General features: G+C 38.1%; 2 protein-coding genes across 2 annotated transcripts; one reads left to right on the top strand and one right to left on the bottom strand.

Annotated features, from left to right (window-relative positions):
- The first annotated feature begins 117 nt into the window (after positions 1 to 117).
- LOC135645873 (uncharacterized) lies at positions 118 to 7302 on the top strand. Its single transcript, XM_065164719.1, has 10 exons — positions 118 to 333; positions 1826 to 1885; positions 1973 to 2012; positions 2792 to 2970; positions 3488 to 3526; positions 4599 to 4685; positions 4811 to 4871; positions 5439 to 5563; positions 6932 to 7023; positions 7107 to 7302. The coding sequence occupies exons 1-10, from the start codon at positions 286 to 288 to the stop codon at positions 7219 to 7221; spliced, it is 846 nt and encodes a 281-aa protein (XP_065020791.1). The 5' UTR covers positions 118 to 285; the 3' UTR covers positions 7222 to 7302.
- A 375-nt stretch (positions 7303 to 7677) lies between these two features.
- Positions 7678 to 12238, bottom strand: LOC135645872 (probable serine/threonine-protein kinase PBL16). The gene is made up of 6 exons (XM_065164718.1): positions 11471 to 12238; positions 10447 to 10757; positions 10205 to 10340; positions 9586 to 9722; positions 8533 to 8656; positions 7678 to 8414 (listed from the first exon to the last, which is right to left on the bottom strand). Exons 1-6 carry the CDS (start codon positions 11532 to 11534, stop codon positions 8074 to 8076), a joined length of 1113 nt encoding a protein of 370 aa, XP_065020790.1. The 5' UTR covers positions 11535 to 12238; the 3' UTR covers positions 7678 to 8073.
- Between the last annotated feature and the right edge of the window lie 5536 nt (positions 12239 to 17774).

Genomic DNA, 17774 nt, shown 5'->3' with positions numbered 1-17774 from the left:
TCGTCCTCGATGATTTTTGCTAATTTAGATAAATGGCATCCATTCATAACTTCGCTTGAAAACACATCGACCGTCCGATATATATTATATATATAATATATATTTTCTTCACTCTGCTACCCAATTCTTGTCTACGAGCGTTTCGACTTTCGGCTGTCGTCGTCATCGAGGAAACGGTGGAGATCAATCTCGGTCGATGACTCTTATGGCGGCTTCGAGGCCTCCGACGAGAACTCCGGCGATTTTCTGAAGTCCCTGTATTGAGTTCCTTCTCGGTCGAGCGCCATGGCGGCTCCCTTCTTCTCCTCCCCTTTCCAGCCCTACGTCTACCAGGTGGGCCTCCCGCCCTCCATCCTGTGCCCTTTCCGTTCATTGTTCGTATTAGGGTTTCTGTTCGCATTTCTTCTTGGGATCTGACATCGATCTGGAGGCGCCGCCTTGAAAATTTTGGAGATCTTGATCGTATTTGGTTTTATTTGCGTGAATGGGGATGGAAAATTGCTCCCTTATTGGAAAGTCAAAATTAGTCGTGCTTGCTAATGAACTCGAGATTCACCTTCCGTGTTCTGATTAATCTAGTGTTCTGTTTTTGGTGTCAATCCTTGTTCCTTAGTGTCTCACTCAATATATGTATTGCGATATATCATACCACTAAAATGGTCAAGTCAGTATGATCTGTATTAAATTCCGGGAGAGTATGGAGAATTTTCTTTTAGACTATGTTGATTAGTTATAGGCAAACCATACGTTGGTCATGTTATTCTTTGCCACAAAAAGATGCTGATGCATTAAGCAAACTGATAGTTTGAGCTTAATAGGTGGATCTTACCTATTGATTTTGATTGTGCACATTAATATTTGTTCTACAACAGTGATTTTGATTGTGCACATTAATATTTGCCGAATTTCATGAGTAAATCTAGGATGAGCTGAGATGTCATAGTACAGTAGATTTTTCCTTTAGGTTATTATTTTCTGTAAAGCTTCTTCCTTGCTGTGGAATCATTTCAAAGACTTCTCCGTCTTTGCTGCCTGGGTTCCTGTTAACTTAAGCCCTTTTTAGGAAATTTATGCAAGAAAATCCTTGAGTTCTTGCTTTGTAAAAAGCACTATCAAATAATTCCCTGCCACTTTGTCTAGAAATATAAGTCCTCTGCATGTCAAACTGCACAGATGATCATAACGGAAGTCAGTTATCTTGATGATAAAAATGTTTAAAATGACAATAATGGAAGCTACATCCAATTGTATTTGCTGGGTACTCTATTCTGAACTATTTAAACTATTCAAAAATTTCAAAGCTGACCATATGCCACCCATTTTTCTTTCTTAAGATTCTTAATCATCAATAATCTAACAAAATAAAAATAAAAGCTTTTGAAAGCTCTTCTGTTAACCAAAGGAAAGCATGAACTGCAATTTCTTAAGATTAGGGCCTATGAGAACATTAGGACAAGTACAACCAGTTGCTCCAGTTTGTTATGTTCCAGACCTTTGGTCCTCGCAATGACTCAATATATAAGTTATGACTTGATGCATACACTGCAGTTCAATGTCCTTAGATTAGGGCCTATGAGAACATTAGGACAAGTACAATCAATTGTTCCAGTTTGCTATGTTCCAGACCTTTGGTCCTTGCAATGACTCAATATATAAGCTATGACTTGATGCATATACTGTAGCTCAATGTCCTTTGAACTCCAATCCTTTATTGGTAAATTTAGTCATTCATGCTGAAAGAACAGAAAAACTAATGTGGAATAGAGTACTTGATAATTATGGTTGTCTAACTTAGTTTAACTTATCATGTTGTTATGTATTGCAGAGTTCCCAATCAGCAGTGACAGCTTTTCAGATACTGGGTGGAGAGTGTCAGATTGTTCAGGTACTTCATATTGTAGATTTTCTGGTATATTAGTTTTCTCCATAACTTTTCTACCCATTGATAATTTTTTTGCAATTCCATCTGCAGATAATGTTAAAATCACAAGAGAAGCTTATTGCAAAGCCTGGTAAGTGTTTGTTAGCATTCTTGTAGGCTTTTAGTGGTTGATGTTGTCTATTTGTCTAATTACATTTGAAAGTCAGGCCTTTTGCTGCAACAGTTCACTTTTATTTGCAATTGTTGTTTGCTCTTTTAAGGGAAATTCTCTCTGCCCCTACCAAACTTTAGCTTGGTAGTTTCCATCTTTTGTCTAGGGTTGAACCTTGAGATTTGATGGCAGACTTGAAAAGCCACCTGCCAAAGCTTTATGCCCGATAAAAGGACATACCTAGTGCACAAGGCTCCTGCCAATATGGGCTCTTGAGAGGATCAATGTCTGCAGCCTTACCCTTAAATATTTAAAGAGACAGTTTTCATGACTCGAACCCGGTCTCCCAGGTCGCAAAGAAGCAACCTGACCGTCACAAAGCTTTATGGTCAATCATTCCGAATAATGCTTGTATCCTCTATTTTGCTGCAGTTGCTGACGCAAAGTTAGCAATGCTTATTCTTCATATACTGTCATTTCTTCTTCTCCAAGAAAAGAATTTCAGGACTCGTGGGCCTTTTACCTCCACCCGGCATTGATCTTTAGTCTACTTGATGTGATGCAACCTGTGCTTATAGCTAATTATAAATGGCATATGTGTTGTTTGTAGTGCAGTGTACTTGATGTAATTGCTTTTTCTCTAACTTTCATGATATTCTAATAAAGAAAAGTTTACCTTTATTATTTGTATGTTCTTTGTTGCATGCTATTTACATATCTTAGCTCTTTTTTTTTTAACTTTTTGCAATATTATTTAGGTACAATGTGTTACATGTCTGGGTCAATTCAAATGGACAACAACTACATCCCTGAACATGAAGCGGGGTTTTGGCAGTGGCTTTTTGGCAGAAGTGTGACAAGCATAGTTCTCTGCAATCTTGGTCCAGAAGATGGATTTGTTGGAATTGCAGCACCATCTCCTGCAAGGATACTTCCGGTTGGTACATCAAAAGCTGCATCATAATCAAACTAAATTAGTAAATCAGCTTCTTCACACTATAATTTTACATTTGGACAAGGGATTGGCATTTTCTGTTCCATGCTTATGCTAGTCTTTTGCTGATTAGCATCTTGTGTTGTTCATGCTGACATGTGAACACAAAGCCTACATCTTTGCCATTGCACGTTTTAACCATGATAATCTTGTATTTCAAAATTGCTATCGCACACTTTTCTTGTTAACCCAAGTAGTTAACTAGGTTATTAATCAATTTAATAGGTGCATTGGCCATGTTTTTTTTTTTCTAAATTAGGATTGCTTAATCCACTTAATTATTTTTAACCTCGTGCAATATATGTTGGATTCTTTCAGCACTAGCAATTGTTTGTTCCTATAGATCATTAGTTCAATTTTTGTAATCTAAATTACTAGTAGGCTTATTCATTTTCTGCATTCTAGTCTTGATTCTACTTCTAGCAATTTTCTCTTCTAACTGCTTCAGTTTTCCTAACAGATTGACTTGGCAAATTTTGGTGGTGAGATTCTTTGTCAGGTAGCACTTATTCACAATCTCAGTTGCTTTGAGAACTTGGTTTTTGTTCATTCATGTCCTTGGTGCTGTTTTCGTAATTACTGATAAATTGACCTCTCTGTCAATTCATTGTTTTGGCAAGAAATGATACCAGTTTATTATTGCATATAAATCAACTATGTATCTTGACATATTTCTTCTATTCTTGAACAGAATCATATTTCTGTAACCTATGTTAACTTTATAAATAGGTTTCTTATGTTTGCTCATTTTCTTATAAGTTGATCAAGAGTTTGTTCTCCTGCTGCATTTTTCTGCATGGTGCTTATCTTCCCTTCTGCTGTTTTTGTTTTTCCCTTGCTCTGCCCTTCTTCTACTTCTACTGTTTCTATATATTTTCATACAAAATTCTTCATGCATTACGAAGCTTCCATTTTGGTGTATCACATGCTATGGGTTCCAGTGGACTGTACGGCCATACATCCATAATACATTTTGCATGACCAATCATCATATGTATTCATCCTTTGTTAAACAAATTTATAGTCAACCACAAATTTCTTGTTTATTGTCTCCCTTTTTTTACTTTGTAGAGAATAGTTTTTTTTTATTTGGTTCCTGTGTGTTTGATTCTAGAAGAAGCAACATTTTATGGTTGGTTGGAACTTGTAAAAATCAGGTTGGAATATATCAGCTAGTCAATCTCTGAATTACTGCAATTATGCCAGATTTTTTTTCAACCATATTAATGTAATGTATTTTTTCAGTATTTAATTTTTTGTCACTAGTAAGAGATGGTTTATTTTGCATTACATATTTGAGCATGGAAACATGCTGGATGAGGTCAGTAAGTATGGCTACTAAAAACTAAAGTAGGAAATAGGAATACATTAACTGGACATGTTAATGCAAGGTTCAGAGTTGAACCCCGAGACAATTGCAGATGTTATATTGGTCAAGATTGATGAGTTTACTGGTCCAAAATCTGAGCCAATTCAAGTATTACTTAACACGGGAAAAAAAAACCACTTGCTTTTGCTTGCACCTGTATAACCATGAAGTATCTGATGGTTTTCACAATTGCCTTTTGTAGCCAGATGCATTTCTTTGCTCTGTCAATGATGTTAGAACTATCAGTAATGTTGATCAAAGACCCCGCAACTTTGAGGTTGGTGCAGAGGTAAAGTCTCCTTTTAGGAGCTGTCTCTGGTACCTGAACTCTGGATTGGCATTATATTTTAGGCAGTAACCACTTTGATTTTATATCTCAGTAATTGTCTTTTTTTTTTTTTCAATCTGTTGCAGGTGATCCTGAAACATAAGCTAGTAGGCCAGGGTCTTGCATTTCTTGTGGGATGTGGATCTGGTATGTGTGCCTTTTGCAGTTTATCTTTCTTGTGGTTTATTGTCTTCATTAAAAAGTCATGTTCTCTGGGATTCCCTTATCTTTTTTCTTCTACTGACTTTTTATTTCATAATAGCATCAAAATAACACAACAATGATCACTGGTTTGTTGTAAGCCTACATTCACAACTTTATTAGTCCATCTTCTTTAACAGAATATGTTCCATAAAATGCCAAAGTAATGAAGGGAATTATCACTAGAAGCACATTGGAGATGATTGTTTTATGACCAAAAATATGCAAGACGTGATCAGTTAATCATAATGATCATTGTCAATTTGTCATTTACATATAGGAATGTATCATGAGGTATTGCGAAAGTTCTGCCATTGACATAAGAGTGGTGTGATAGAGAGAGTAATTGTAGCATCATGCAGATTCTTGTTGTTGCACAATAACTATCTATATTCAATTTTATTATTACTTGAGCAGCCATGTCAACCATGCCTAAAATTATAACAGAACTATCATTTTGATGACTGCCTATTAATTTTTTAAGCTCTTTGGTTTTCTTTCTTTCTTCGCTAGTCGTGCAGAAAATTCTTGCTCCTGGAGAAGTATTAATAGTCGATGCTGTGTGTATTGTTGCTATGACATGCACGATCAATTTTCAGCTGAAGCACTCCCATCCAATGAGAAGGGTGGTCTTTGGGGTGAGTTGATGTACTTTCCTTCCTGATCTACATTATATTTTCTTGCAATGCTTAGTTCTAATTATCCACTAATCAATCGGACAAGCAATGAAATATCTGCTGACGTGCAGCTTATCTATTTACTATGTTGTTTTTTGCAATGCAACACAGTGATTTAAAAAGTCTTTGGGGTGAGTTGATGTACTTTCCTGATCTACATTATACTTTCTTGCAATGCTTAAGTCTAATTATCCACTAATCAATCGGACAAGCAATGAAATATCTGCTGACGTGCAGCTTATCTATTTACTATGTTGTTTTTTGCAATGCAACACAGTGATTTAAAAAGGCGCCAAGGCGCTCGAGTGAGGCGAGGCCTGAGTGCCTTGCACAGAAGCTGGGCGATGCACTTCAGTGAAGCGTCGCCTGGGCACTCGAGCGAGGTGAGGCAAAGCTTGTGCGCCTCGCACAGAAGCCGGGCGACGTGCTTCAGTGAAGTGCCACTTGGGTGCTCGCATGAACCTAGGAACCTAGGCACTAGGCGCCTTGGGCGAGCGCCCGGTTAAAGGTTAGCAATCAAACCAAATGATCAACCTCTGGTTCAATTGAGTAGTACCTAGTTGGTTCGATTGAACCACTAAACATTACGGTAGCACCTAAACACAAACCCCCCACCTCCCCCAAGCGAGACCCCTAAAACCCTACTTTGTCATCACGACTCACCTTTGGTCAGTCGTCGTCGACACCTGTGCTCCCTACCTCTACTGCTGGCGCCGACGCTCCCTTTGCTGCTACTTTTTCATGCGCAACTTCCTCTATTGCCTAATCTTTCGTGTACGGCTCCCTCCACCGTCAAGGGACAGGTCCGCAGCTTTCCATGTTGCTGCTGTCGTCATCTACAACTTCCTTCGCCACTGTTGTCATCCTCCAAAGGTTCCTCTCTCTTTCCCCACCTTCCATCCTAAGTGACTCCTTTTCCCTTGCCTCCCCCCCCCCCCCCCACCCCTCCTAATTGCACATTATTGTAAGTTTATAACTACTGTTAGCAGTGAATTGTTAATCCTTAGAACTGATAATTAAAACTACTATTAACTACTATTATCATATTTTATATTATTATATTTATATTTTATATTTTAAAATTATATTATATCTTTTAGAGTGTCTTGCTTTGCTTGGACGGCCACCTAGATGAGCACCTAGCGTCTCGGATGTTTTAGGACCTTGGTGCCTAGCGTTTTTAAAGACATTGTTGCAACATTTAACTTGTGTGTGTTTGCTGCTAAAGCGCCTACTTCCTACTACACACAATTTACCATTATTGTCATTAGCTTAATCTTTCTCTGATCTTTGTGGTTTGGCATTGAGTTTTTGCTTGTGTGTTTGCAGGGTGACAACCAATTGATGGCCACACTATCAGGTCCTGGAGTTGTGTTTATTCAGAGTTTACCTCTCCCTCGACTTTCTCAACGTATTGCAAGGTTGCTGCCTGTCTCCTTTTCAGATTATTTTCACTCGGCATCACTGAGTCACTTTCTAAAGCAGCTGGTTTCCTTGTTCGCAGGGCAGTTGCAGCTCCAAGCTTGAGGGACAACCCAAAGTTTTTCATGCAGATCGCTCTCTTGTTCTTCCTTGCCTATGTTATGATTGTATCATCATTAATTTTGACCGATGTTTAGATTCTCATTTCCAAATACTCGCATCTGTTTTCATATCAGCAATTTGTGATGGCAATAGGATTCTCATCTCCTTTTGTTTTATTAGTTATAGAAGCTCTTTGGATGGTACAGTACGAATTGGTGTTTAGGCTAATTTTTCTTTTCTCTTTTACATGGGAAAGTGGCAACATTACAATGAACTTTTGTCTCATCGATTTCTCGATGGGAGCCTGAAAGATATGGTTTTGGTGGAGTGAAGACAATAAATTGGAGATACTGTACTTCTTAACCCATGGATTTGTTCCTTAAATTTCTGGTGCTATTCTACTCCATATGATGTGGAGTGAAGACAATGAACTTTTGTTGAGGAACAATTATTACTGATCCTTTACGGGTAAACTTATATCTGCTGCAATCAACGTTTCCTCCAGTAAAAAGACATTGCAGTCTATGCGACATGTACAGAAGATATCACTATTTAGAACATGATTCTGAATTAAAAATATCTAAGCATCAAATTGCAGTTACAAAGATCTTTAACTGCATGACGAACAGACATGACACTGATCTAACTCCCATTCTTGGTGAAGAGACTCGTAAGCCTTCAGCACAGGCACCAAATAGCTTCCATCAACCTCGTGCCATGGAGAAGAAGCTTGACCCCAAAATTATAGGGCTCTTTCCCCGGTACCTAATGCAAAATTTGACCTTGACAAGGGCTAATACTATTCTTTTATCCAACCTCCAGAAGAAATGAGACCTCTTGGAAATCTAGCTAGAATTTGGTTCACTGCTTCGTCCTCTACTCAGTCAAACAACACCGTGCAAATGGTTGACACACGCACCATGGCTTTGAGGAAGTAACAGCAGGAGCTAAGGGTTAATCGCCTCCATGACTGGGACGTCCACAGCTACCTGAAGAGGCTCCAGGGAGCAGACGATGTCTCTCATAAGAGGCCTTGCCTTTGGGTTCCGGTTAAGGCAGTGGTGAGCCAGCATTGCTATCTTTTGCACGGCTTTGTCTGGGTAGTCTCCGCCTAACCTGGGGTCTATCATACCCATCACCTTCCTCTTCTGAGTGAGCAATGGTGCAGCCCAGTCGGCAAGCATCTGCTCTCGCACCGGTCGTGACTTGTCCAGTGACTTCCTTCCGGTGAGGAGCTCAAGGAGGACGATGCCGAAGCTGTAAACATCACTCATGGCTGTCAAATGCCCTACATGCATCAAGAATTCAACAAGCTTAGACCATCAAGTAGCTAAAGCAAATTCATATATAACCCACAAAGACGTATGTAAAAGAGTGCAACTTTGATGATTCTAGTTTTGTGTCACCTGTCATGATATACTCTGGTGCTGCATATCCATGGGTCCCCATTATTCGAGTTGTAACATGAGATTTATCACCTACCGGCCCATCTTTCGCAAGTCCGAAATCAGAAAGTTTTGTATTATATTCCTATGAACAGCAAACACAGGGGATGCAGTAATAGGTTTAGAAGTCAAGTATATGCTCAAGAAAGAGGTAATAAACTATAAAGGCAGCATCTTTTCTCAATCAATGTTGACAGCAAACGTGATATCGAAGGCAGATTTAACTGACTGCATAAGAACAAACAAATGTTTGATCCAAGAAATATTGTTGAAATCTTTGACAAGAGTAGAAAGAAAGAGTAGTCATTGAGTTCAATTTAAGTTTCATTGTTCCAGAATGCTGCTAGGCGAGCAGCATGTACCTTAACATCAGTATGAACATGACTGGAGTGCATTAAGCATGTTCAGGTACAATCTATCTTCGTAGTACCCATAGGTTTTTTTACGTATGCAATCTATAGATATAAAAGCAGACAACACAGGTGTTTTTCTTTTTCTATATGCATGCTCTTCTGAAATTTCATATGCAGGAAGATAAAGAGTATTAGAAGAATAAACCAACTGCATTATTTTTTTCTTTTCAAGAAACAAGATACTAATGCTTATGTCTAAACATTTAATATTCTATGTAAAGAAATTCCTGACAGTGCAATGTTTTAGGGAGTAATTATTTTATGTAAAGTGCAAATAGGGGAGTGCATGATTTACCATTTGATATTTATATGTTGCCATATCGTTTTTTTTTATTTGAGGAAATATGTTGCTTCAGGGTTCATTATTTTAGGTGCTAGACGCATCTCAAGATTTGTTGATACAGTACATACCGGTCTGTACCGGTGTACTAACACATGGTACGTCGGGACATGCTGATGGGGACTCAAGCGAGCTGTGTCTCGATGACGAGTTGAACTGATGCATTCCGCCTATTATACCATACCGACTCGGTAGGTACAACAAACCTTGTGTTGCTTAACAAAGTAAAGACACATAGTTCAGAATTATCAGCACACCAACCTGGTCTAGCAAAATGTTAGACGTCTTAAAATCACGGTATATAACTGGCTTTTCAGCTTCATGGAGAAATGCAAGCCCTTTCGCCGCACCTAATGCAATTCTCATTCTGATAGACCAAGGAAGGGGGAGCAGTACTCCTGCATTACAAAAACATATGTATCAGTAGAAACTCTGATATATAAAGATTTCTCTCGTTATTCATAAACAAAAGGCGATGGTCAAATATCCTACATAAATTTTGTTAACTTTTACTTATTAATTGCTACATGGTTCTCATCAAAATTCATTGACTAATTTATTGACTGAAGATCCATGTCCGACCATCATAAACCATCATTATTTGCCACCTTGATATGCAACAATTATAATAGGGAGAAACTTGTAATGCATATACGGCGAAGGTAAAACAAAATGTATAAGTCAACAATGCTCAAATAGGCATATAGGAAGACAAATTGATTACATTAATTAAATCAGTCAAAGGCAAAGGATAGGATTCTATCAAAGAAAAAATAGATGTCTGTTGATGAAGTTAGTTCATGGTTCATGGTTTGAAAACATTTCGGCTTGATTGTGAATAGCACAAGAATTAAATTGTGAGGATCGCCTGAATAGATACTTGAGAAGAGATTGGATTCCACGCTGCCCCGAGCCATGAACTCGTACACTAGAACTCGATGCTCGTCTTCACAGCAGTAACCAATCAGTTTGACCAAATTTGGATGAGAAAGTTGCCCAAGGAATATGACTTCAGCCTAAAGACATAGATGAACTTCTCTAAGAACAGTATAAGAGGAATCAAGTCAAAGAGACCATTGGAAACTGAGAATTCTTCATGTCAAACTGATAAAGATTTGGTACCAGCCATTCTCTGTGACCTTGGTGGCTGTTATCACCATCATGGACCTTCACAGCTACTTGAAGAACTTGGAGCCCCTCCCTGAGATCTTCAGTAATGAAACCTTTATAAACTCTGCCAAATCCCCCAACACCTAAAACATTATCCTGCCTAAAATTTCCTGTGATTTTCTTGAGTTCACTGAAAGTGAATGCTACAAGGGGGTTTGTTGCTGTATCCCGTCGCAAGTCCTCGACTTCCTCTGGGTTTGAAGGCAATTTGCTATCCTCCTTTGCCTCTTCTTTCACCACAGGACTCTGGTCTTTTGGAGATTCTGCTGACAGATGAACTTGCTCAGATAAAATTATTATTATATATTCATAGAAACTAGCTTTGTAATCTAAGCCTCTGATAGTTGTGTCTAAAATGCATTATGTACAAAAGCAGATGACAAGGATATGTACATATTTAATAAATACAGGTGGTTGACCTCATATCTAGAACTGCAAGAACTGAAGTGTAGATAATGAAACAGACCTGGCCTTGTCTAAGATGCACAAATACACAAGCAAAACATGTCAAAAAAACAGTTTTATGCTACATCCAGATACTGGATTCAATACAGGGAAGTGGAAAGAAGAGATAGCAGCTTCATTTGTGATCTTGTAAAAATAGAAAATCTGATATAAAATATCATTTGCAAGCCAAAAATATGAAGAACCAGAAGTGCAAAATGTGAAAAGGGAACCTGTGCTTGTTTTTTATTGCAAAAGGACAGGGAACAAGTAGAAGGTTCCTCTGAATCAAACGTAAAGAAGACCTTCCCAAGAAACTAGTAAACCTTAAGCAATTAAGAAACTCAAATTTTATGCATCAGAGAATGAATTAGTTCCTGATCTCAAAATAAGGTGCCTATATCAGACATTCATAGAAAGGCAGAGAAGCAATAAAGAATCAATAATTCTTCTCATATCAGCCCAATAAATCATGAAAAGGGAAACTAATATCCAGAGACATATCTTCATAGTTCCAGAAAAAGTGACTAACCTGATTTTGCATTGGATGATACTCTGTAGATGGAAATTTGATCTCTGAACCAGCAATTACCCATTAATACCTCTAGTTCAGATACTATCAACACAACTCACCAAGATAACATTACCACTGACACATAGAGAGGGAGAGATTGAGGTTTTTGCTTAGAACAGGGCCCACGATTGGGTTTAAGATAGGAAGGACAAAGAAAGCAAATACAAACTTCTACTCCAAAAGGTAAAGATGGATGAAGAAATAAGTGTGTAAATCGAGTTTTCTCTTTTGTATATGAAGAGTTAGAGGATAAAAAAAGTCTGATATCTTGAACGGAACCGAGGCCTTCCTTGTGGCTTGGCCGAGGGAGGGAGTAGGATGGGCGAAGAGTATAATCCAAGAAAAGGAGTCGGGACTACCGGTCATTAATGTACTCTGCTGGTCTTGCTTGATTCAGCTTTATTTCAGCCATGTCTATCTTGCAGGGAAGTGGAGCTGAGTGGGTTGGCCCTTTTTCTCCTTGGTCCACTGCACTAATGATGGGAGTCGCGGAGCGAGTGCAAGAGTGGGATGTGGTGGCCCGGGTACTGCCATCCGTGGCACTCCTACAGTCGGTGGTGGTGGCCGTGGTGGAGTTTGAACCAGCAAAAATGGCGTCAGAGCTTGGCAGTCTTCAGTGTGGAATGGTGTGTATCAACATGACTTTTTTGCTTTCTGGGTTGGTGAGAATCTTGTCATCCACCCCACCAGAAAACACCCTGAATCCTCCCAAGCGTCGAACATGACCCAAAACGAGGGGGAGTACAACAAAGAAATAATAATAACAACAACAAAAATAATCCTCTCTAATTCTCATCTGAAGACAAATTTGGCGCTTCATCAGTCAGCCTCTGTATTCGCTCCCGATGGGTTGAAGATGAACCGAAAAGGTCTAGTTTTGGTATGGTCCCGGGAATAAGTTGTCCTCTATTGCTCCACTGGGTCTTGGAGTAGAAGACTGCACACACATGGTTAATGGTCAGATCAGCTTACTGTTCCTGCAGAGGCTGAAGTGACCTCCTACTCCTCGATTCTTCAAGAAGCAAATTTCGGAGTCAACACAAGACACGTGGGTGTTTCAGAAGGCAAACTGGATATTTCACTGAATGCAGAAAGCTCGGGCATTGCCCATCATAAGTTGTCTCGGTTCTGCGCACCGCCGGGGCAAATAACACGAGCAAGTGAGGGGGGCTTTTATCAAGCCGATGCTGGTGCAATCGGTACGTTCACCAGCATTCTTGGTCTTTTGTAACCGTGGTCGGATTCTGCTACCGACAAGTGACGATTAGAAAACGGAGTTTGGGCGTAGTAACTTTATCATCCGGATGGTGTCCAGTAAGACCATCGGCGTGTACGTAGACACAGGTTCTGGTCATCGCAAGCGACATCGGGCACGCGGAGTTCAAATCCTTCTTCTGTGCGACTGGATGCAGTGTAACCGTGGGGTGTGGGTAACTCTTTCCGATATCTGCAAGAAAGAAGTACATATTGTTAAAGTAGATGTCAAAGTATCGACAAACAGTCAAAAGGCTAACTAAACAAAATCTAGAAGCGATGGCATCATCGAAGAAACCTAATATTACCTTCAATATGTCAGCAAGAATGCTCGTCGTCATCAATCATTTTTTAATGTGGAAAAAAAAAAGTTAGCCTTTCTTTCATTAAAAAGAGGTGAAAAAGTTGACCATCAATCCGAGACAGCAAAATCTGAGATAGCCATGACAGAGAAAATAGAAATGGTAACAAAGAGATATGCTTCGCACATATAATAACAGGCCTAAGCCAGGAGACATAATCCCTATCTATTATTGAGGAGTAAAGAAGTCTAAACATAGAGAAAAAAACTGGTATCTAAATGCAAACAGGGCCATCAAAACTAATATTAACTTTAACATGTTAGCAAGAGTGCTAGTCATCGTCAAATTATTTTATTATGAAAAACAAAAGTTAAGTCTTTTTTTATTAAAAAAAAGTAAAAAAGTTTATCTTCCATCCAAGACAGCACCATCTGAGATAGTCAGATAGAGATATCGAAGAACAAAATAGAAATGGTGACAAAGAGATACACTTCACACATACAATAACAAAATGCAAACCGGGCCAATTGATCAACGGATAGAGTGTACCTGAAATGATGATCAGGAAGTCCTCTCAAGGAAGGAACATTCAACTGTTGGGTACTGGGGCCTGCCGTGTAATGGAAACCATAAAATCATGAATAGGATAGAAAATACATAAAAGACCATTCATATTTTGTATGAGAGTAAAAATGTTCCGACCCAGAACTCGAACTTAGTGCACCAAAGTAAGAGTTGGACTACCGAATTCAACATCAGGTCCACTTTCTCTAGGTCATGATCTTTTACAATGTCCTCCCACCAAAAAATATATGCGTGCAGGAATCAAGCTCAAATCTTTTTCAGTCATTAAGAGAAGTGTATCTTTCGACCATAGGGGCTGGTGGATCTCTCCTTGGGCCACCTGTTGCTTTCACCATCATGATCTGCCGAACCAAGCATGTGCAAACCATAAAGCAAGGGATCATACCAAAAGATAAATGCTACAAAATGAATACCATTACTTTGGTAGATGAAGAACGCATCCTTGCAGTGCTTGCAGATATGCAATGCTAAGTCTCCAACCGCAGCCCCACTCATAAAAACGTTGGCACCAGAGTCAGCAAGAGCTTTAGTGAGCTCCTCAACTTTGGCTTCTTCAGTTTTTGCATAGTTCTCTAACTTCAGAATGTATAAGACACATTTGTCAGTCAAGATCAGGTCATAGCTTCCTCATTACCATTAATAATTATGTATTTAACAAAATATATTTTTGCAAAAATTGTACACATTTAAATAAGAGACAAAATACATCCAAAACCTTATTTGCAAATCACATTTGTTGGAGAAGGTAGTGGGAATTATGCTGATTATGTATTGGAGGAAACAGAGCCAAAGAATGCTTATCTAAGAAACTCCATGTTTCATCTTAAAACAGAAAAAAAAAAAAGAACAAACCTATACAGAGAAGGCCTTCCTTTCTTTCGAGTAATTGGCCCATGTAAACAGATCGATGGAACTTTTCCCTGCTCAAATTAGAAATCCAAGGAAAATGGTAATCACATGTCAATCTCTTTTATTTATTTTACTGGATTTTTCCATTTTGGATAAATTTGAGAAGATTCTTCTCTATGGGAATAATCCTGCATACCCATAGCAACTATAAATAAGAATGATCACAAATTTGTGATCTACGAGAGACATACCCAGCTTATTGCTTATTTTCCATTCACTAAATTGAAGATGGTTAGTGTCATCAGCAAACAGTACTTGAACTTTTGCAGTTAGAGGTGCCATAGAAAATGAACCATGGTCCATGTTTGCAAACTGCAGATAAACAAAATACCTGGTTTTGAATTTTGAATTAGAATGGCTCCCTTAGTTTCTGTAGCTGATGTATGAATGACACCAGTGGATAACAGCAATCCACCTAAAGAAAGCATCATCAAAACTGCCACACAAGCAAGCAAAACCATACCAAGAAATTGCTAACAGTTTGATTATTAAAAAAACTGTTGGTTAAAGGAAAGTAGATAATTTCTCTAAGGAGAGGGCAGAGTATCTTCTATATTAATGAGCAAACAGATATTTTCTTTGTGAAGCGAAATCTGATCTGGACGCACTCCATCCATGAGATCAGATTATTACCAAAACAAAGTTGCATGATGAACCTTATGTTCATGCAGAACATCAATGCAACATACTAAAATTGAACACATGATTATAGCATTCATTGTGGTAAAGGAAAAACTTTGATGTCAAATAGTTCAAATTTGATTTTGACAACCTATAATGTTGGACCGAGGCTAAAGCCAAAATTGTTCAACCATAGTTTAAACTTTAAATACCGCCCGTATCAGTCGATACTGTTTGGTATTTGCCATTCTTACAGTCAGTTAGGACGCGGATCAGATTATTTCACTTGGTTCAGTCTTCATATGGACTACACCATACGGTGAATTGATGGTATCGATCTTAACTATTTCTTTTATTTTCTACAATTACTACAGCTGTCTTGTTTTTCTTCTTCCCTCTTTTATCTTTTTTCTGTCAGTCTCTCTCGTCGCCTCCTCCCCTTGGCATCGCTGGCACCTCCTCCTCTTTCTCCCCTCCACTATTCTTCCAGGGTGAATTGTCACGATAGCATCGTAAGCAACTTAGCAGAATCGATGAATTGCTAAATGCGACATCAGACCAGTGTGAAGAGGAAGAACTAAGGATTTCATTTTACGAGAATTAAAGTGCGGAAAGATCACCATTAGGGCCGAGAGATGTGCGGGTGATGACGGAGAGCTGCCTGCATCCTTCGATGTTCTTGAGAACAGCCTCGTCTAGCCCGATAAGACACTTGATACCCTTCCTTAAGCATCGCATGTATCTCGTACACCGGCGACCCGTACGCCATCTTGCCCTCTCCCTAGAAGCATCGGCCGAGAGGGAAAGCGAACCCGGAGACGTCGTCGAGGTCAGAACGGGCCCGGATTCGAATCCCAGAAGAATGCGACGAGAGAGGAGCTGCAAAACCCCGAGCAAAACCCTAGAATGGGACCGAGTCGGTCTCTCTCGCCCTCTCAATTGCTGTTCGATCGATTTGCGCGCCACAAAATTAAATATTACTACCGCATGAGATGTTCGAAGAAGCATCTGGAACCGTCTCCCATGGACCAAATCGAATCACATCAAATCGAATTGAACCGAAGGCCAAACCCGAACCGGTTCATCGAGTCGTTGTTGCGAAGAAAACACGTGGCTCCTTTGAATCATTTAACTTCCAATTTATGCACTTTATCAACATTAAGGAATTGATAATCTAATTGAAGTTGAGTTAGATTGTCAAGTTTCCCAATGACAAAAAAAAAAAAAAAAAATCAAATCAGTTCTCAGTGGTGCTAGGGGAATTCATCATCAACATTCGAGTCCGAGCCTAAAAAATTAAGGAATCTTCAATGTGATTCTGATGTAATTCTTGAGTGACTCTAAGGTAGGGCATGAGTTTTCGAAGCGTTGATCTATATTATGATCGATGTCTAAATATGCTTTCTGATTTAGTCTCTTCTACGTTCAAGTTAGTTCGAGGTTTTTATGGGATTTTTTTTTTTTGTTGGAAAAGAGATCCTCTACCATAACATTGTGAGTTAGCTTTTGTACTTGGTTAAGAGAGGAGATAAGCCTACAACCACTCAAACTTTCATGATTGTCCGAATAATCTCTCTTAAACTATTGTCCATGAGGGTAGACTGAAAGGTGATGGGAACCCTTTCTTCCATACTAATCTTTATATTGTGACAGATGTTAGACGGTGATTAGTCATTGTGATGTTCCCTATCAAATGACTTATTATAACTTATTATACCGTGAAATATATATATATTTGATTTTGATCGAGGATGACAATTATCTGTATTTTACTAATCACTCTAATATTCTTTCATTTATGCACTAAATTTTTTATAAGTAACGGTAATTGTAAAATTAATAATATAATTAGGAGTATCTCCAAATATAATCTTTTGCTCGTTATAAGCAAGCACTGGCTTAGTATCAAATAGATATTATTATACTCCAAGTTTTATAAAAAATAATGGATAATCCAATTTTTCTTGGACACAAACAAATTTCACCCTCAGACGAGTCAACTCACGGGCTCAATGCTCTTTAGGTTGACTACTTTAAATCAGTCTATCCACCTTGGTTAAGTGAATTTAGGCCAACAAAGCATCTCTTTGTGTACATAGGCATCAAAGCGCACAATATGTCAATTGGTTTATATAGTTGTATTTGAAAATATATTTATAGTTTTATTGTGTAATTGGAGAAAAAGGTTTGAGTAAATATGGAATGCTTTAAGTGTTTGATAAATAATAGATAAAATTTTTATTTTAAATATGCGTTAATGTAAATAATGTTTGGCAAAATTGTATTTCAAAAGTTCACTAAATATTTTATGACAAATTTATCAGTCTAATATTTTAAGCGTTTATTCAAAAGTGAGTACATATTTTATTTTAATAAATAAATAAATAAATATAATCTTATAAAAAAATTATATGGCCCAAATATATAATAAATAAAAATATAAGCATATATGATTAATTTATAAAAATAAATAAATAAAATTTTATTTTATAAAAAAATATAAATCATTATTGATTTCTCACATGATACTTTCAAATTTTAAAAATTTATGTTAGCATTCTGTAAATACTAAAATGTTAATGCTACCCTAA

The sequence above is a fragment of the Musa acuminata genome, chromosome BXJ3-8, assembly GCF_036884655.1.
Source record: "Musa acuminata AAA Group cultivar baxijiao chromosome BXJ3-8, Cavendish_Baxijiao_AAA, whole genome shotgun sequence".
Classification (NCBI taxonomy): Eukaryota; Viridiplantae; Streptophyta; class Magnoliopsida; order Zingiberales; family Musaceae; genus Musa; species Musa acuminata.
This window is presented reverse-complemented; position numbering and strand designations above follow the sequence as displayed.

What these genes read in the sequence shown, in the direction of transcription:
- LOC135645873 (XM_065164719.1), top strand. Translation starts at nt 286, where the DNA reads ATGGCGGCTCCCTTCTTCTCCTCCCCTTTCCAGCCCTACGTCTACCAG. An exon ending in GTGGTGAGATTCTTTGTCAG is followed by an intron (nt 3,527 to 4,598) that starts GTAGCACTTATT and finishes TGCCTTTTGTAG; the next exon opens with CCAGATGCATTTCTTTGCTC. An exon ending in TCTTGTGGGATGTGGATCTG is followed by an intron (nt 4,872 to 5,438) that starts GTATGTGTGCCT and finishes TTTCTTCGCTAG; the next exon opens with TCGTGCAGAAAATTCTTGCT.
- LOC135645872 (XM_065164718.1), bottom strand. Translation starts at nt 11,534, where the DNA reads ATGGGTAATTGCTGGTTCAGAGATCAAATTTCCATCTACAGAGTATCA. An exon ending in AAGGTCACAGAGAATGGCTG is followed by an intron (nt 10,341 to 10,446) that starts GTACCAAATCTT and finishes CTATGTCTTTAG; the next exon opens with GCTGAAGTCATATTCCTTGG. An exon ending in CTAACATTTTGCTAGACCAG is followed by an intron (nt 8,657 to 9,585) that starts GTTGGTGTGCTG and finishes TGCTGTTCATAG; the next exon opens with GAATATAATACAAAACTTTC.